The sequence below is a fragment of the Pristiophorus japonicus genome, chromosome 8, assembly GCF_044704955.1.
Source record: "Pristiophorus japonicus isolate sPriJap1 chromosome 8, sPriJap1.hap1, whole genome shotgun sequence".
Classification (NCBI taxonomy): Eukaryota; Metazoa; Chordata; class Chondrichthyes; family Pristiophoridae; genus Pristiophorus; species Pristiophorus japonicus.
The window spans coordinates 184,251,539-184,272,715 of record NC_091984.1 but is presented as its reverse complement, the minus strand read 5'-3'; the positions used below and the strand labels follow the sequence as shown (position 1 = coordinate 184,272,715).

Here is a 21,177-nt window from a genome sequence, read left to right as displayed (position 1 = left end):
TCCCCAAAAGGACACACCCCACTTACCTAAGTCCAGAGAATTTAGGCACAGGTTGTCCGGGAGAAAGCTTAGACCCCCCAAAAGTCCACAGGCAATTTTTAGCAAGTAAAACTGTGGAGTTTACTAATACAGAGTATTGGTAAGCTTCCTGCTTCTCAGACCACCCTACCCATTAAGACATTGCTTGCAGGGTTATCTGGACCCGAGCATAAACTTCCAGCCCTTAATAATGGGCCTAGGTTCCATTAGTGAACCCGGTTTGATCAAATTAGATTACTAAGTCTTCCACAGCAGATTGATTAGGTTACAATCTTCCATATCAAACATATTATCTTGATACCACCTCTATCCAAAATATATGCTGCTGACTACTTTCCTGGCAGTCATCAGTTGATCAGCATACAACTACTGATCAACAAGCTGTCAGCATTGGCTCAGTAGTAGCACTCTCGCCTCGAAGGTAGAATGTCATGGTTTCAAGTCCCATTCCAGAAACTTCAGCACATAAATCTAGGCTGACACTTTAGTGCGGTATTGAGGGAGTGCTGGCCTGTTGGAGGAGCCATCTTTTGGATGAGACATTAAACCGAGGTCTCGTCTGCCCTCTTGGGCACTATTCGAAGAAAAAAAGAGTTCTCCCCGGTGTCCTGACCAATACTTATCCCTCAACCAACATCACTAAAAAAACATATTATCTAGTCATTATCACATCATTGGAGGTGGTACTCAGTAAGATAATGGGACTAAAGGTGGATAAATCCCCTGGACCTGATGGCTTGCATCCTAGGGTCTTAAGGGAAGCAGCGGCAGGGATGCATTGGTTGTAATTTACCAAAATTCCCTGGATTCTGGGGAGGTCCCAGCAGATTGGAAAACTGCAAATGTAACGCCTCTATTTAAAAAAGGAGGCAGACAAAAAGCAGGAAACTATAGACCAATTAGCCTAACATCTGTGGTTGGGAAAATGTTAGAGTCCATTATTAAAGAAGCAGTAGCAGGACATTTGGAAAAACAAAATTCAGTCAGGCAGAGTCAGCATGGATTTATGAAAGGGAAGTCATGTTTGACAAATTTGCTGGAATTATTTGAGGGTGTAACAAACAGGGTGGATAAAGGGGAACCAGTGGATGTGGTGTATTTGGACTTCCAGAAGGCATTTGACAAGGTGCTACATAAAAGGTTACTGCACAAGATAAAAGTTCACGGGGTTGGGGGTAATATATCAGCATAGATAGAGGATTGGCTAACTAACAGAAAACAGAGTCGGGACAAATGGTTCATTCTCAGATTGGCAACCAGTAACTAGTGGGGTGCTGCAGGGATCAGTGCTGGGACCCCAACTATTTACAACCTATATTAATGACTTGGAAGAGGGGACCGATGTAATGGAGCCAAGTTTGCTGATGATACAAAGATGGGAGGAAAAGCAATGTGTGAGGAGGACACAAAAAATCTGCAAAAGGACATAGACAGGCTAAGTGAGTGGGCAAAAATTTGGCAGGTGGAGTATAATGTTGGGAAATGAGGTTATGCACTTTGGCAGAAAAAATGAAAGAGCAAGTTATTATTTAAATGGAGAAAAATTGCAAAGTGCTGCAGTACATTGGGAGCAGGGGGTACTTGTGCATGAAACACAAAAAGGTTAGTATGCAGATCCAGCAAGTGATCAGTATTGTGTCTGTGATGTACTTATGAATGACTCCACGAGGCAATGTGTTGTACTCAAATTGTAGTGACCTTTGACCTTTGTTCCAAACTCCAGAGTGAGGCACAAGCATGGTGTGCATACTTTTATACTAGGCCCTGCCACCAGGGCAGGAAACCCCGGTCTCCACCAGTTGCAACCTTTAGTGGTGCCAGCATGTACATACACAGTGTAAACTTTACTGATAGCACATCAGGCAAACAAGTCTCCATCTTATGCAACTATACAGTGACTACACAAATAATATATCTATAGTCTGCATACACAAAATCCAGGAAGGCCAATGGAATCTTGGCCTTTATTGCAAAGGGGATGGAGTATAAAAGCAGGGAAGTCTTACTACAGTTATACAGGGTATTGGTGAGGCCACATCTGGAATACTGCGTACAGTTTTGGTTTCCATATTTACGAAAGGATATACTTGCTTTGGAGGCAGTTTAGAGAAGGTTCACTAGGTTGATTCTGGAGATGAGGTGATTGACTTATGAGGAAAGGTTGAGTAGGTTGGGCTCTACTCATTGAAATTCAGAAGAATGAGAGGTGATCTTATCGCAACGTATAAGATTATGAGGGGGCTTGACAAGGTGGATGCAGAGAGGATGTTTCCACTGATAGGGAAGACTAGAACTAGAGGGCATGATCTTAGAATAAGGAGCCGCCCATTTAAAACAGAAATGAGGAGAAATTTCTTCTCAGAGGGTTGTAAATCTGTGGAATTCGCTGCCTCAGAGAGCTGTGGAAGCTGGGTCATTGAATAAATTTAAGACAGAGATAGACAGTTTCTTAACCGATAAGGGAATAAGGGGTTATGGGGAGCGGGCAGGGAAGTGGACCTGAGTCCATGATCGGATCAGCCATGATTGTATTAAATGGTGGAGCAGGCTTGAGGGGCAGGATGGCCTACCCCTGCTCCTATTTCTTATTGTGGGACCTTGCTATGTGCAAATTGGCTGCCGCGTTTCCCTACATTACAACAGTGATATCCTGATGTCATGAAAGGTGCTATATAAATGCAAAATCTTCTTTCTATAATTTGTAAATGCGGATTTGAGCACTCGCTAAATGGACAGGAGGTACTAACACTGCGAGTGCTCTGGTGAGCAGCACTATTCACCATAAAATGTATGAGTGCATTGCCACCATCCTCCAGATCACAGCTTGGGCACAAACCACTCCCCATTAAAGGTGATTCCACCAGTTGGAGATACAGAACTTAAGCAATATTTGCTTGTCTCTCTGCCCCTAATCATGGAAGCTACCATGCAATCTAATCATGGTAGCTAACAAACCCTGGATATATGAGCAAATGTTCTCATATCAAACCCCCAGGTAATGCCTTCCAACGGCCGTCACCTCAAGAGTTTCCTTGTCAGCTGAACAGCACATTGGAAGGACCTGCACTGGGCAGCTTGCATTGTACGTCAATGTCCTAGACTTTGAAATGTGGTGCCACATAACAGCCTTGCTCCACATCCATTCCTGAATCCCACTTCCAAAGTTTAGCAGTGATGTGCCTGCTGTGAGGTTGAGCTAGGGTACTCAGAGTCAAATCGTTGTAAGTTGAAACTCACATTCCTTGCAGTTCTGACCATTTTTCCACAAATCCACCTCACAACATAATCTTGATTCTGGAAGTGGGCCAGGCTGGTATACCCCACAATCTGTTATGCCAGTAGCGCATGTGTTTGTGTGGCAGAGTCAGTGGCTGATAGTGCCAAGAAATGTCAGCTTCAGCAATGAATGCTTTATATCAATGTCTCTGCCAGTGTATGTGAGTGAGTCTCAGTCTGCCTGAAAGTGTGCCAGTGATAATACGGGTCCAGTATTCCCACTGACAGCGTTGGAGAGCACAGACATGCCATCTTTTCAGTTCAGCCGAATTTTTATCACAGTGTACATGAGTGAGTGTGAATGTGAGTCTGTGATAGTGGCAGCACAAGTATAACACTTCTGGTGGCACAGTGAGTGACAGTTCCAGAAAGCACAGGCTCTCATGCTGAATAAGTTAAGTCAACTAATTTCCTAGTTGTGTGACAGCAAGCATCAATGTGGCTGTACCTGTGTGACAACTAGACACAATGGGGTAGAAATTCGGTCACTTAGCGCCCCTGGAAAGGTCGGAACAGGGGTGCTAAAGTGGTCAGAGCCGCAAGCGCCGGCATTTGCACCGCTCGGCATATTCAGTGTGCCGGTGCTGGTGGCGCTGACCAGTATCAGCCGGGCGCGTCGAGCCGGTGTGCAACATCCTCAGTTTCGACAGCGTTTCGATATTACGTTGTAGCGGCACCCATCGCACCCCGTGGTGACGGTGCCTCTGAAAGCTAGCATGCAGAGTAGTCCCAGGGCGCAATGGGAAGAAATGATTGGAAAAGGTAAGTAAAATTAATATTTCTCTGATTTATTTTTGTGATTCACCTGTATTTGGAGGCGAGTAATTTATCGGGAATGTTTTTTGTCACAATTTTTTTTCCAAGGAGGCCTCTCGTAGGGGGCTGACTCTTTAGCAACAGATTTTCAGTTGCTCACCCGGCCAAGCGCCCTAAGAGAGGTGTGGAAGGCCTTCCTTAGCGCTCCACTACACTCTCAGGGCACAGCAGCCAAAATTTTTGGCTGCCGTCGCAAACCATTTTCCGGTGCAAAATTTACCGTCCCCCCGCCATTAGCGCCCTAAGAAGCTTCCAACCTAATGTCCACCCCAATGCGTGATAGCGCTAAAGATCTATGGGCTCAGATAGAGAATGGGTCAAGGCTCATTTTTCCACTCACTGTCTGAGTAAATGGCAATGCAAGTAGTCTCTGAGTGCGAAATACCAGTGAACACTGGTGTGACGATGTCTTTTGGTACCCATGTGAGTCAGTTAGACCTAATGTGAGTGTGGTACTACCAGTTATTACTAATGTAATAATTTCAGTTAGTGCTGATATGGCAGTGATAGTGTGGCAATGTCAGTCCCAGTCAGTACTGTCAGTTGGCACCAAATACAATGATATTGCCAGTCCGTGCTCCTGTGAGCATACCAGTTTAGTGTCATTATGTCAGCACCAATACCAAAATGGATGTGATAGTAGTCATTAGTACTAGTGAAATAGTGCCAGCTGGTGCCAGTGCAGGGACGGATTAATGGTGCCTCGGGCCCCAGGCAGTACCGCGGCCATGGGTTCCCTACTCCCATTCACATCCTGCAGTAAATTACATTAGTGAGCTAAGTCACAGGGCACTATACTGAGTATGCATCAGGTCAAGGTCAGCTCAGGTCTACATCTCAGGTTATGTTCTCATTGATACTATGATGACACTCATTAATATTTTATTATGTTTCCAAACAATCAAAACAATACCTTGATGAAACCCTGTATAAACAGTAAACAAAAACACTTTTTTTTTTAATCCTTACACTTTGAAACTAAATCGACAATGACGACAATTTAGAACAAGACAGCGCAATTTTTTTGGAAGACCATCATTTGTCATTTGCATTCCATTTTTTCCACAGAGGTAACTACAAGAATAAGATTACATTGGTCTTTTCCTAGGTTTTTGTTGGCCAAACTCGTCAATGATTTTCGAGAAGTCAAGTCCCCTCAGTACTTCGCTCTCGATGCTCATGATTGAAGTCGATCATGTCCCATTCGGTTCCTGTCCTCATCCTTGATGCGTTTTAGTTTCGAGAAGGACCGCTCACCACTGAAATTTGATACCATCATTGACAGATACATCTGACGAGCTATTTCAATGTTAGAAAAGGTTTGGGTGAGGGCATGTGTATGGAGGAATTGGTACATTCTCAACTCTGCTGACTTAGTTTATTTGACACAAATTTAGGTTTAAAGCTCTGTTGAGGATGCCACCAAGCTAGAAAACTGGATGAATTCACTTTCAATCATAGGTTCCAGATCTTTGGGATAGGAGCGGACAAGATTTGCTGCAGCTTGCTTGATCTCATGAGTCGAGAGTGCGGCTAGCTTGGACAGGAATCCAAACTTATAGTTAATTTCCTTGTATGCTTCAAGGCAGTGTTTCAAGGTACTGATTAGTTGATCAATGATGACAAGGAACACTTCAGTTTTTAATTTCTCCTTGGGTGACAGCACAATGTTTTCAGCATCTCCATCGTCATAGCGGTGGTTGCGTACCCGGACGTGCCTCTGAGCTAAATTGTACTCATTGTGGCCACACAGTTTAATCCCTAGGTCTTCAAAGTCCTCTACCTCTGTTCACTGTTACTTGACAAAATCGATAAGGGACTCGAGTAAGGACACCATGACATTCAGATTCAAGCCAGTCTCTTGAAGCAAGAGATTGGTCAGGTGAAAGCGCTTCAAGACTGTGTTCCAAATATCAATGAGAATAGCTGAATCCAGTTCGTCCAGTTTGTCAAGGTTCAACTGAGCTTCATTTCGGCATTCAACTTTCTGTTTTACGTCAGTTGCCAGGGATTCCAACACTTCGCATATGGGAGTGTAACTTTTGAGCAGGGCTGACACTGCTTCATACCTTGCTGACTATTGAGTAGCAGAAAGCTGTTTGACGACAGATAGCCCTAAAGGCGTTAATTTTTCATAAACGAGTCGCCAGCGATACATTGATGCAGAGAGAAAAGTGTACAACTTTTGTACAATGTCAAAAAATCTGAAGCTCACTGGGCTGCATTCGGCACTGTTTCTCCCCACAAGGTTGAGTGAGTGCGCTGTGCATGGTATAAATGTCGCATATGGGCATTGCTCTTTGATGATAGTTTGGACAACAATGTATTTCCCACTCGTATTTGAAGCATTATCATAAGATTGTCCGTGACAATTTTGTATGTCGATCCCATTCTCATCCAGAAAGGCCAGTATTGTTTTTGCTATTTCTTGTCAAGTATGACCGATTATCGGCAAGTACTTTTGGAATCTTTCCTCAGGACCAGTCGGTAGAACATAGTGGACGACAAATGTCAGCTGATCTGAGTGTGTGACATCTGACGTTGAATCAACAGATATTGAACAGAACTTCGCTGATTTCAATTCCTGGATAATCGTTTCAAATACTTTGCCACCCATCAGACTAATCAGTTCTTCACAAGTGGTGGAAGACAAGTATGAAGTACGCCCCTTACCGTTGTTGGTGAACCGCTTGATGTGTTCAGTAAAAAATGCATCATAGTTTGCGCAAACCTCCAACACACCCAGATAATTACCCATTACTTGGAGACCCAACAATTTTGTCTCTGCCTCGCAATGAAAGACCTTGTTCACAGAGAAACATTATCACACAGACAGCCCGCTCTAGCACCTTACGCCAGTACCGCCGTTCATTTTCAAACTGGAAGACAATATGACCATCCACACAACCAGTGCCTGCTTGTCCAGTGCACATTACTACCATGCCTTCTCTATGCTGGTGGCAGTTTTTGTGAGAGGAATTCCTCTCATCTCCATGCTTCTAGTCATTAAACCCATGAGTAAAGTGGCTACTTGTTCGTACTGTGACCTTGAAAGCAAAGCAGTGTACTCTACCGTTTGAAGGTGAATAACAGAGCCACGTTTGCTCCACATGTTCCCCTGTCAGCGGGTGCACACATGTGAAGGACTTCGAGCAGTATCAGCGACATCCTTCCTTGGCATGAATCACGCCGGAGTTTTGGAAGTCTTTATCACAGTTTCGGCAGTCCTCACTACCTTTTGCAATCCAATGGCTTTGCATGTCTTCTGAGATATTGTCTCCCCACAGCCCAATGTCACTCGTAAGTTGCGGCTCTTTCAGCTCAGTATGCGCCGGTTGGTTTTCTTCTTCTTAAAATTTTTGGACTTGGAGCTCCAACTCGGTCAACTCCGGGTCCGGTGCCACTAGTAGTTTCGTTGTTGAAGGTGACTACACAGCGAAGTCTTGGCCTTCAACTTCATGATCTTGAGTTTTTAGTTGGAAAAAATTATCTAGTTTAAGCAGTTTAACTACTTCTCGTCTCTTTTTCTCCTTGGTTAGCTGGTGCTCTTTTCTTTCGCCCCCGATTTGTATGTAGAATGCATCTCTAGAAAAAGGGCACCTGGAGTCTGTTTACATCAAGTTGAGAATAACATATGCCTGATCCCTCACGGCTTCGCTCTGCTCTTGCTACGTCAATACTGTTTACCCTTACCCTTAATCCGACTCTGTATGGGCCCCAATCTAGGCTTGGGCCCCGGGCGACTGCCCCATCTGCCCTCCCCCCCCCTTAATCTGTCCCTGTGCCAGTGTAGTGCCAGTGCAGCAGTGCCAATTAATGCAAATGCAGCAGCGTCAATCAGTGCCAGTGAGTGTGACAATGATAAGTGTCAGTGATGTAACCATCCCAATGTAAGTGCTGGTATAGCACAACCAATCAGTACCTGTGTGATAATGCAATTGTGCCAGTCAATGCCATCTGATACCAATGAATGTGACAATGCAGTTAGTACCACTGTGACAGCATGCTGGTGCCAGTGAATGTGCCAGTGTAACACTACCAGCCAGTGCCAGTAAGTGTGACAGTGTTGGTTAGTATGGTGTGACACTGTCAAATCAGTGCTAATGTGACAATGCTAGTCAGTCTTCATAGAATCATAGAAATTTCTGGCATAGAAGGAGGTCATTCGGCCCATCATGTGTTAGGGAAATTGATGGATTGAAGGCCGCTAAATCCCCAGGGCCTGATAGTCTGCATCCCAGAGTACTTAAGGAAGTGGTCCTAGAAATAGTGGATGCATTGGTGGTCATTTTCCAACATTCTCTGGATCAGTTCCTATGGATTGGAGGGTAGCTAATGTGACCCCACTTTTTAAAAAAGGAGGGAGAGAGAAAACAGTGAACTATAGACCGGTTAGCCTGACATCGGTAGTGGGGAAAATGTTGGAATCAATTATTAAAGATGTAATAGCAGTGCATTTGAAAAGCAGTGACAGGATTGGTCCAAGTCAGCATGGATTTGTGAAAGGGAAATCATGCTTGACAAATCTTCTAGAATTTTTTGAAGATGTAACTAATAGAGTGGACAAGGATGTGGTGTATTTGGACTTTCAAAAGGCTTTTGACAAGAGATTAATGTGCAAAATTAAAGCACATGGTATTGGGGGTAATGTATTGATGTGGATAGAGAACTGGTTGGCAGATAGGAAGCAAAGAGTAGGAATAAATGGGTCCTTTTCAGAATGGCAGGCAGTGACTGGTGGGGTACCACAAGGTTCAGTGCTGGGACCCCAGCTATTTACAATATACATTAATGATTTAGATGAAGGAATTGAATATACTGTCTCCAAGTTTGCAGATGACACTAAGCTGGGTGGCAGTGTGAGCTGTGAGAAGGATGTTAAGAGGCTGCAGGGTGACTTGGATAGGTTAGGTGAGTGGGCAAATGCATGGCAGATGCAGTATAATGTAGATAAATGTGAGGTTATCCACTTTAATGGCAAAAACATGAAGGCAGACTATTATCTCAATGGTGAAAGATTAGGAAAAGGGGAGGTGCAACGAGACCTGGTTGTCAGGTTACACCAGTCATTGAAAGTTGGCATGCAGGTACAGCAGGCGGTGAAGAAGGCAAATGGCATGTTGGCCTTCATAGCGAGGGGATTTGAGTATAGGAGCAGGGAGGTCTTACTGCAGTTGTACAGGGCCTTGGTGAGGCCACACCTTGAATATTGTGTACAGTTTTGGTCTCCTAATCTGAGGAAGGACATTCTTGCTATTGAGGGAGTGCAGCGAAGGTTCATCAGACTGCTTCCCGGGATGGCAGGACTGACATATGAAGAAAGACTGGATCGACTAGGCTTATATTCATTGGAATTTAGAAGAATGAGAGGGGATCTCATAGAAACATTCTGACTGGATTGGACAGGTTAGATGCAGGAAGAATGTTCCCGATGTTGGGGAAGTCCAGAACCAGGGGTCACAGTCTAAAGATAAGGGGTAAGCTATTTAGGACCGAGATGAGGAGAAACTTCTTCTCTCAGAGAATTGTGAACCTGTACCAATTGTACAGAATTCTCAGCCACAGAAAGCTGTTGAGGCCAGTTTGGTCAACATATTTAAAAGGGAGTTAGATATGGCCCTTTCGGCTAAAGGGATCAAGGTGTATGGAGAGAAAGCAGGAATGGGGTACTGAAGTTGCAAGATCACCCATGCTCATATTGAATTGTGGTGCAGGCTCAAAGGGCCGAATGGCCTACTCCTACACCTATTTTCTATGTTTCTATGTCTGTGCTGGTATTCTCTCTTGTGCCAGTCGGTGCTAGTGTTAGAACAACTTGCATTTATATAATGCCTTTAATATAGAAAAATGTCCAGAGGTGCTTCACAAAATTATAATCAGACAAAAAATGGACGCTGAGCCAAAGAAGGAGTTATTAGCAGAGGTGACTAAAAGCTTGGTCAAAGAGTTGGTTTTAAGGAGGGTCTTAAAGCAGTAGAGGGAGGTGGAGAGATGCAGAATGTAGGGCATGAAGGCACGTCATGCCAAGTTATAGCCAGTTACTATGTGGCAGTGCCAATGTAGCAGAGCCTGTCAATGCCAGTTATGTGACATTCCTGCTTGGTGCCTGTCACGGTGCCACTCATTATTGGTACATAAGAACATAAGATTTAGGAGCAGGAGTAGGCCATACGGTCCCTCGAGCCTGTTCTGCAATTCAATAAGATCATGGCTGATCTTCAACCTCAATTCCACTTTCCTGCCAGATCTTCATATCCCTTGATTCCCTTAGAGTCCAAAAATCTATCTATTTCAGCCTTAAATATGCTCAACGATTCAACATCCACAGCCATTTTGTATAGCGAATTCTAAAGATTCACAACCCTCTGAGTGAAGAAAGTCTTCCTTGCCTCAGTCTTAAATGGCTGATCCTGAGACTATGGCCCCTAGTTCTAGACTCTCCAGACAGGGGAACCAACCTCTCAGCATCTACCCTGTCCATATATGTTTCAATGAGATCACCTTTCAATCTTCTAAACTCCAGAGAATATCGGCTCAATCTGTCCAGTTCCATTTTGAGTCCCGAGAGAGAGTGACGCCTAAATGAACAGATACAACGGGGAAACTTACAACGCTTTTTTTGTCATACTTGGCCCACAAAAAATCGGGCTTAACTCTTCAAGTATGCCAAAAAAATTATTTGGGGAAAATTGAGCCCATAGATTTTTTGGGCGGTTGGATGCGTTCGTACGAAGGAAGCCTCCGAACGCAATTATTCCCCCAATCTGTTTTTTGTTATGTTGCTTGAGGGATAAATATTGGCCAGTACACAAGGATAACTCCCCTGCTCTTCTTCAAAATGGTGCCATGGGATCTTTTACGTCCACTTGAGGGAGTAGACGGGACCTCGGTTTAAAGTCTCATCCAAAAGACACAGCATCTCCGACAGTGCAGCATTCCTTCAGTACTGCAGTGTCAGCCTCGATTATTTTTGTGCCTAAGTGGGGACTTGAACCCACAACTTTTTGACTCAAAGGCGAGAGTGCTACCTACTGAGCCACAGCTGACACATACATATGTGTGTTCGTGTGTATATGTGAATAAGTGTGTGTGTGAGAGTGAGTGTTTGAGTGTGTATGTGAATGAGAGTGTAAGTGTGTGCATGTATGTGAATGAGAGAGTGTATATGTGTGTGCGTGAGTATGTGTGCATGTGAATGATTGTGTGCTTGTGAGTATGTATGTGTATGCGAATATGCATACTCACAAGCACACAATCATTCACATGTATGTATGAGTGTGTATGAGTGAGTGTGTGTGTGTGATTGGGTATGTGAGTATGTATGTGTGTGTGATTGTGTGTGTGTATGTATGTATGTATGTGTAAGAGAGTGTGTATATGTGTGTGTGAGTGAGTTTGTGAGTGGGAGTGTCTGTGTGCGTGTATATGTGTGTGAGAGAGTGACTATCCGTGTCCACCGGACCGCCCGTGGCCGCGCTCCAGCGTTGCGCGGGCTAATCGTCTCCTGAAGCCACACTGCCCCCGCGCGACCGGCCGCCGAGTGGAAGCGGCGGGAAGCAGCAGTGCTGCCGTCTGACGGTGCGAGCTGTGGCCTGGTTGGGAGCACGAGCGTCGGAGACCGGAGTAAGTAGCGAGGCCAGAGCTTAGCGGTAGCCAGTGAGGAGAGGCCGGGGTGGCAGGGTCGGGCCGGTGAGGAGAGGCCGGCGTAGCGGGGCTCACGCCAAGGAATTTGCCGGCGCTAAGTTTGTCATATCTTATTGCAGGGACCGCTTTCTGACGGGAAGATGTCGGGCGGCTACCGGTGCGGAGGCCCCAGTGAAAGCCGCATCTACGTCGGGAATCTGCCGACCGACGTGCGGATCCGCGATATCGAGGACATCTTCTACAAGTACGGGAAAATCAGGGACATCGACCTGAAGAACAAGCGCGGATACGCGCCCTTCGCCTTTGTGGAGTTCGAGGACCCGAGGTAAAAGGCCCAGGCCAGCCCAGCCCCCCACTTCCAGCATCAGACTGGAGGGCAAATCTGTTAAATACAAAGGCCTCCGTTCCAAATCCCAATCCCAAACACAGCTCGACCCCCAAATCCCAATCCCAAACATGGCTCGCCCCCAAATCCCAATCCCAAACACGGCTTGCCCCCAAATCCCAATCCCAAATACGGCGCACATCCAAATCTCAATCCCAAACAAGTTTCTCTTCTACCCCCCCCCAAAATCCCAATCCCAAACACGGCTCACCTCCAAATCTCAATCCTAAACCCGGCTCACTTAAATCTCAATCACAAACGCAGTCTGCTCCCCAAATCTCAATCCCAAACACGGTTTGCCCCAAATCTCAATCCCAAACATGGTTCGTCCCAAATCTCAATCCCAAACACGGCTCTCCCCCCAAATCCCAATCCCAAACACGGCTCGCCCCCAAATCCCAATCCCAAACCCGGCTCACCCCCAAATCTCAATCCTAAACCCAGCTCACTCTTAAATCTCAATCACAAATACAGCCCGCTCCCCAAATTTTAATCCCAAACTGGGGTCACCATAATATCTCAATCTGAAGCCCAGCTCACCATAAAATCACAATACTAAACCTGGCTCAACTCCAGTTCTGAATCATAAATGTAACTCGTCAAATCACAAGCCTGGCTTATTCCCATTCCTGTTTTTTTCCAAATCACAGTTCCAAACCTGCTTCAGCTTCAACTTCGGCCCCCAGCCCCCCCAAAATCAAACCCCGCTCATCCATAAATCAAAAGCTTGGTTTGTATTATTTCCTTTTAAAGATTTATAACTACACTGTTGGTTATTTCATTTGATGGCTGGGCCTGTGTTATCCATGTTTGAGTTGCCGCATGTTTCATTCAAGTTTGAGACATATTTAAAGAAAAGCTTTAACATGCACATTAAAAGTTGTAAAATTCATGTTTTGAAATAAAGATTTTTTTCTTGGAAATCTGAAATAACTACAGTTTCCAAATGTTGCTAAGACAAACAAAATATATCCACAGTTTACTTTTGAATTGAATTTCGAAGCTGGGGAGAACCTGTGCTTTCTGACGAAAGGAACAGATAGTGATTCTCTTCGAGAAATGCTGAATGAAGAATAGCATTTATGTGGATGGGACATTTGGCACTTAACCATTTCTACCTTATTCCGTTCCCCAGTTTGATTATCTGAACAGTTTGTGGACATTCCTGAAGTCTAGTGTGCTTGTGACACCATCGTATTGTCCAGTCAGGAACCCTCACCCTCTCTGTTATCCTTGTTATCTCCTGAAACCACTGGGTCCTGCTGGTATGGGCTAGCTCCTAGCGACAGGCCCCATCTGCTACCTTCTTGATGTATCCGAGTCAGTGCTACACTGGGCAGTGGATTTACCTATTGATCCATCGAGGAGCTCCATGTACAGATCTGTTCTGGGTGCCAAACCCTGAGGATGTTGGTTTTTAAAAAGAAGAAAAAGGGTAGGAACTGTTCCAAGTTTTTGCAGTGGTGGCACATTATTGTGTAGCTCTGTCCAAGTCTCTGCCAATAGGAACCAGACCTGGGTGAAGAGTGATGAAATCATGCAACAAAGACTGGAATAACAGATGTGTGCTTTTAGGTTTAAGCAAAAAAAGGTGTGTTCAGAAAGAAAACAAAGATTTGCATTTGTATAGTGCCTTTCACTACCTTCGATCGTCCCGAAGTGCTTTATCGCCAATGAAGTACATTTGAAGTGTAGTTACTGTTATAATGTAGGAAACGCGGCAGCCAATTTGCAGACAACAAGGTCTCACAAGCAGCAACGTGATAATGACCAGATAATCTGTTTTTGTGATTTTGATTGAGGGATAAATATTGACCAGGACACTGCAGATAACTTCCCTGCTCTTCGAATAGCTCCGTTAGGAGCTTTTATAGCTCCTATGAAACATAGAAACATGGAATATAGGTGCAGGAGTAGGCCATTCGGCCCTTCGAGCCTGCACCACCATTCAATATGATCATGGCTGATCATCAAACTTCATTACCCCATCCCTGCTTTCTCTCCATACCCCTTGATCCCTTTAGCCGTAAGGGCCACATCTAACTCCCTTTTGAATATATCTAACGAACTGGCCTCAACAACTTTGTGGTAGAGAATTCCACAGGTTCACAATTCTCTGAGTGGAAAAGTTTCTCCTCAGCTCGGCCCTAAATAATTTACCCCTTATCCTTAGACTGTGACCCCTGGTTCTGGACTTCCCCAACATCGGGAACATCCTTCCTGCAGCTAACCTGTCCAGTCCCGTCAGAATTTTAAATGTTTCTATGCGATCATAGAAAACATAGAAACATAGAAAATAGGTGCAGGAGTAGGCCATTCAGCCCTTCTAGCCTGCACTGCCATTCAATGAGTTCATGGCTGAACATGCAACTTCAGTACCCCCTTCCTGCTTTCTCGCCATACCCCTTGATCCCCCGAGTAGTAAGGACTTCATCTAACTCCCTTTTGAATATATTTAGTGAATTGGCCTCAACTACTTTCTGTGGTAGAGAATTCCACAGGTTCACCACTCTCTGGGTGAAGAAGTTTCTCCTCATCTCGGTCCTAAATGGCTTACCCCTTATCCTTAGACTGTGACCCCTGGTTCTGGACTTCCCCAACATTGGGAACATTCTTCTAACCTGTCTAAACCCGTCAGAATTTTAAACGTTTCTATGAGGTCCCCTCTCATTCTTCTGAACTCCAGTGAATACAAGCCCAGTTGATCCAGTCTTTCTTGATAGGTCAGTCCCACCATCCTGGGAATCAGTCTGGTGAATCTTCACTGCACTCCCTCAATAGCAAGAATGTCCTTCCTCAATTTAGGAGACCAAAACTGTACACAATACTCCAGGTGTGGCCTCACCAAGGCCCTGTACAACTGTAGCAACACCTCCCTGCCCCTGTACTCAAATCCCCTCGCTATGTAGGCCAACATGCCATTTGCTTTCTTAACCGCCTGCTGTACCTGCATGCCAACCTTCAATGACTGATGTACCATGACACCCAGGTCTCGTTGCCCCTCCCCTTTTCCTAATCTGTCACCATTCAGATAATAGTCTGTTTCTCTGTTTTTACCACCAAAGTGGATAACCTCACATTTATCCACATTATACTTCATCTGCCATGCATTTGCCCACTCACCTAACCTATCCAAGTCACTCTGCAGCCTCATAGCATCCTCCTCGCAGCTCACACTGCCACCCAACTTAGTGTCATCCGCAAATTTGGAGATACTACATTTAATCCCCTCGTCTAAATCATTAATGTACAATGTAAACAGCTGGGGCCCCAGCACAGAACCTTGCGGTACCCCACTAGTCACTGCCTGCCATTCTGAAAAGTACCCATTTACTCCTACTCTTTGCTTCCTGTCTGACAACCAGTTCTCAATCCACGTCAGCACACTACCCCAATCCCACGTTTCTATGAGGTCCCCTCTCATTCTTCTACATTCCAGTGAATATAAGCCTAGTCAATTCAGTCTTTCTTCATATGTCTGTCCTGCCATCCCGGGAATCAGCCTGGTGAACCTTCGCTGCACTCCCTCAAATAGCAAGAATGTCTTTCCTCAGATTAGGAGACCAAATGATAGATATGTCTTTAAGGTACAGGGTATACATTTTTTTGTGACAAAAGGTATATGCTGCTTTGAAGTTGGGAATATTTTCCTTCAGTTCCATTCAGTAGAAATGTTGATTGGTGGATTTTACAATAGGTACCATTACTAATTTACATGAAAGGTGCTACACAAATGTATGCTCTTGAATAGGTAAAGAAATGTGAACAGGACCTAATGACCAAGTGGGTAGCTACCAACTTGCACTTCTCGCGTCTCTCAAACATTCAAAATGTTTTGCACGCACAATCCCAGAAACTGTAATAAGATGATTCACCAGCTAATCTTTTTCGTGGCTATTGCCTGAGAGAGAAATGTTAGCTGTGGCACTGAAAGAATTCCTTGCCCTCCTTTAAATATCATCGGATCTTTGATGTCTACCTAAACCAATTGAACAGGCAGACAAGACCTGAATGCAACACTTAGTATTACACTAGATTAGTACTACACTAGATTATCAATGTAGATTATGTGAAGTCCTGGATTGGGGCTTCAACCCACATCCTCTGGCTCAGGCATAAGTGTTGGTACCAGTCGATCTGATATAATTCTGAGCCCTCCCAACCAGTTTTTTTTCTTGGGTTGTGCTAATTTAGCTGATCTGAACCAGAGCAAAAGAATCATCGAATCTCTCCATGCAGAAGAGGGCCATTCGGCCTGTTGTACCTGTGCCAGCTCTTAGAAAGAACTGTCCAATTTAGTCCCACTTTCTCCCCATAATCGTGTACATTAGTTCTCTTCAAATACATGTCCAATTGCCTCTTGAAAGTGGAATGTAATTCCACCAACCTTTCTGGTATTGCGTTCCAGATCATCATAACCCTCTGGGTGAAATAATTTTTCATTTCCTCAGTTCTTTTGCCAATTATTTTAAATCTGACCTCTGGTTATAAAGCATTTCTGGGCTAAAGAGGGAAAACTTTGGGCAAGATTCCCCTCCTGGTCACTGTTGGGTGAGGATAGAATTGCCTTGTTTCTAATCTCGATAGTGATTAGTAAGCTTGGTACACACAATTGGTCTTGGGACATCTAGGACACCAAACTGGCAGCACTTGCAAGCTGTCCTGCAGAGGTTCTTTCACTGCTCTGAAGCCAAATAACCATCAGATAGTTGAGGAAGCAACTGAAGCTTGGAACAACAGCTGCTGGGAGGGGTTACCTGAAGTCCTGATATTTGAGAACACACTCATAAAGCCAAGGTTTGATGCTCAACTTCATTAGGTTGCAGAGAGGCCATCAATTGCTGCTGAAACACTGCACTTCGAACCATTGTTCAATGTGGTGTGGGTTATGTTCATGTTATGTAAGGAGAATTCTTTATGCCTGATATCTGCTAGCAAGGGCACTAGTCCATGCTTGTCAGTTGTCTAATGACCAAATAGTGACTATCCTCCTTGGTTGGGAGAGAATAAGTGGGAACTCTCTTGGGTCAAGTTGGCTCCAAGATAGCAGTGAGAGACTGGAACTGAGTCGACCCCTATGGCACACTTGGTGTTAGGATATCTGAACCATGTAGGTCCACAGTACTGCAGGGAGCTGTTGAAGATTCACAAGACCGCTCAGTTAATTGGTGGATGTTGGAATGATAACCTTATCACTGGGGGCTGGGATTTTTTTCCACTCCGCTCCAGATAACTGTGTATGCCAATGTCCTAAGGATCATTTGGTCTTAGTTGAACAATAAATGGGAGACCGCCTACTTCCACCTCCCTAAAATCACTCGACTCCGCCCCCGCCTCGGCTCATTTGCTGCTGAAACTCGCATCCATGCCTTTTTTTACCTTTTAGATTTGACTATTCCACTGCTGTCCTGGCTGGTATCCCATCTTCCACTCTTCATAAACTTGAGCTCATCCAAAACTCTGCTGCCCGTAACCTAACTTGTACCAAGTCCCGTTCACCCATCACCCCTGCGCTTGCTACATTGGTTTCTGGTCTGGTAACGTCTCAGTTTTAAAATTATCCTTATTTTCAAATCCCTCCATGGCCTGGCCCCATCCTTTCTCTGTAACCTCCTCCAGCCCTGCAATCCTCCGAGATCTCTGCACTTCTCCAATTCTGGCCTCTTGCTCATTGCCGATTTTAATCGTTCCACCATTGACAGATGTGCCTTCAACTGCCTAGGTCCTAAGCTCTGGAATGTCTCCTTATGTAACTCGGTGTCAAATTTTGTTTAATAACGCTCCTTTGAAGCACCTTGGGACTTTTTACTTTTAAAGGTGCTGTATAAATGCAAGTAGGTGTACTCTTGAAGGTTCTTCGTCTATCCAAACTAAGCTTAAGTGCTCTGGGCTTAGATAAGTGGAATGTGTCCCTATGGGAAGCATGTATGTACTCCAGAAACTGGACTTTGCAGTAGCTTGGTTAGAATGCTGTTGAGCACAGTGGTGGATATTGATGAGTATCAGATATTCAACTGACTAGACAAAAAACAGAAGCAGTCCCAGTTCCACTTTCAGGGGCTCATTGCTAAATATTATAGTCTTTTCTAACTGATTTGTTTCAATTACGAGCCCAGTTATTTTTGTGTGTGCGTCATTGAGAAATAACTGTTTAATGGGGAAGTTACTGGCTTTAACAAAGGAATTGCAAAGTACACACAGCTGATACTGAGGAATGTTAACTAAGACTGTTCATTTACTATTCGGTTGTTGTTGATCTTTGAATGTAAAATGCAGAAAGAAAGTCTTTTGTGCACATTCATGTGTTTCTAAAAATCTAAGTAAGTAAGGGCAACATGGTGACGCAGCAAGTTGGAGCCCCAAAGCACTGTGTTGAGTGACAGGACATGGGCTTTGAGTCTGCAGTACTTCATATGATGATATTCCAATCTCAGCTGTGCCATTGTTGGGGTCAGATGCTTTATTCTGAGTGGATAGTCTGTTGCGCTCTGCTCAACTACATGGTGGGTGCTTGGAGCTAGGTTGCCCATTCACTTCATTCAAAATAAAAAGCTTTTAATCCACATGTACCTCCTGTTATGTGTTTCTCTGGGAGCATCTGAGCAATTTTGTGATCTTAAAATTATGCTTAAATTTGATTTAGAGTTCTTGAAGTTCATTTGGATATCAAATGGCTCTGAGGGCCTTCTGTGAAGCGTCAAGTTGCAATGCTACACTCACTTTTACAATCAGAATTAGCAATAGATCTTCACAGTCAAAATTGGAAACCGGAATGACAGTGTTAACTAGCCTGTTGAGTTTGACAAATTGGACCAATCTTGGCTTCGGCTCCTGGAGTTGCACATGGAGTTACTGATTTGACTCCCAAGCAATGTTCCCTCTTTAAAAAAAAAAATTTTGTGTGTGGTTGCTTTAAATTTGCTGCGTGGCCACACATGCTCTCTTCCAGGTTGTGAGTGGCTTGCGTGGAACCTGCGGATTGATGCGCGGCCGCACACCCGTATACCTTGGGGGGATCGTTGCTCCCAAGTCAGTAAAATATGCTGCATTATGCTAATCTTTCAGATGCACCTCATGTTATTGGAAGTCGAACCAGCAGTGCAAATATTGCAAATTTGTGCAAACCCATCTGTGTGTAGAACTGACACATAGATTCTTGCATCATATTTCTACGTGTGGTATTAATTAGGATCAGTACCAGTTTGGGGTATGTGGTTGCTCCAATAGGATTTCAGAGTGACATTTTCTGCCTCTTTTCTGATGGAATTCTCTGTGGGTTTGAGGCAGGGTACTTCATTGCACAATATGTCCTCTGTTTGCTATTTGTAGCAAAATTATAATTATACTCATGAAAATTGTCCAGAGTTCCCACTCCGGATTGGTTTCCAGCAACTCTTTTGCTGGAAATGCAACTGTGTAGATGTCGAGTGACACAGGATTGGGCTCAGCTGTGATGCACCCACATAGACATATAGCCTGCTGACAACTTGTTGTCTTAAGTTCACACATAAATAATGGCAACTTGGGTGTGGTACTGAAGGGCGAGTGGTGCCTTGGATCCTTAGCCCAGAAAAGGAGTCGACTTATTTAGCAGAGCAGAAAATTGGATGGGGGAGTAGAGAAACAATTCTCTCGAGTGGGTGGAAATGGGGTTAATTACAGAGCCCAGAATACAAGCCACAGAGCTTGTGTACTTTTCTAGCTCGGACTCTGGTGTAAATACTAAAAAAAATGGAAATGTATATTACTACTGTAACCTTGCTTCAGCTATCCATTATGTGGGCTGTGAAACATGAAACGTTTTCCCTGTTACTGCATTTAGCGGTTAGGCTGCTGTGATTAAAATTAAATATTTTTGTGACACAGCCGATGAATCAAGGAGCTGGGAATGTAAACAAGCTGTGTTGTGGATTATTTAAAATGTGTTTGGAGCTGTTGCTGAGGGAGTGTAGTAACATAGAGGCACAATCTGTAGCTCATTAAAATCGGAAAACCTGGAAATACACAACAGTTCCAACTACATCTGAAAAGAAAAAAGACGCGGTTCAGAAGACAGACTCTACCTGAAACATTACCCGTATTTTATCTCTCCAGGTGCTGAGCAACCTGCTGTGTACTTCTAGTATTTGTTTTTATTTCAGATTGCCAGCATTTTCTTGGAGACTTAAAGAAACACTGTAGCTTAATTCCACAGATGAGATGCAGCTAAATTGCATTCAGTCAATGCGTATGGTTAAATACATTTTATTCAGGTTGTGCTGTAAGGACAATATGGATTGTGGTCATGGTTTTGAATTATTTTTCTCTTCTGTGGTAAATGGATAAATCTTGCTTCCAGTTGCATTGGGATCCACGTGTAGGGGTGCCTTGTTTTAGAACAACCCGCAAAATATTACATTACAAATCAACTCCTAAATAGTGATCGGGTAAAGGAGTGTTGTAATTCAAAGCTACAGTATTGTACCCAGGTTTATTTGCAGTATTAGTACCAATAGGTATAGCAAAAAAAGCACAATTATACCAGTGTGCTTTAATGTTGGGCAGCACTCTCCATTGATCACTCAGCATGCTACCAACCCCAGTGACATACATGCAACTAACAGTACTTCGCTCTGGTTTTTCTACAGTTCAAAATCATTTCTCTAGACACAACCTGTGTTTGGAAGGTCAAATCCATAATTATACATTTTGTTTTGACAGTTCAGGCTTTGCTGAAATCTATGCATTTACAGCCTCCACACTGGTCACTGGGCAGCTTTGAAATCCGAGGACAAATAATGTAATTGAATTACTGTAGGAAACTCGTCTGTGTACTGTGCTGCTGCTTACTAGAATGGTTGGCCTAGTTCTGTAAAGCACAGAAGGACTCTTTCCAGTCTCAAACGTAACCTGTTTTTAATTGATAAGTGTACATATTCTCTCTTGGTCCAGCTACAATCTTGGTTTGGTGTTCATTTGCCTCTGTACTTTTTGCAGCTTGTGCTGATATTGTTCAGCCAAAAGGACCATCCATATGC

General features: G+C 44.1%; 1 protein-coding gene across 2 annotated transcripts in view; it reads left to right on the top strand.

The window, feature by feature from the left end:
- The window catches only part of LOC139268867 (serine/arginine-rich splicing factor 1B-like), a 115,446-nt gene that overhangs the window by 79,728 nt on the left and 14,541 nt on the right, over positions 1 to 21,177 (top strand). The window contains exons 1-2 of one of the 2 annotated variants that reach the window (XM_070887659.1): positions 11,568 to 11,754; positions 11,895 to 12,100. In XM_070887659.1, the coding sequence (XP_070743760.1) occupies positions 11,916 to 12,100 (185 nt within the window). In that variant the 5' untranslated portion in view covers positions 11,568 to 11,754; positions 11,895 to 11,915. Of the gene's footprint in view, positions 1 to 11,567; positions 11,755 to 11,894; positions 12,101 to 21,177 lie in introns of those variants that run through there. The other variant, XM_070887660.1, reaches the window with a different exon arrangement.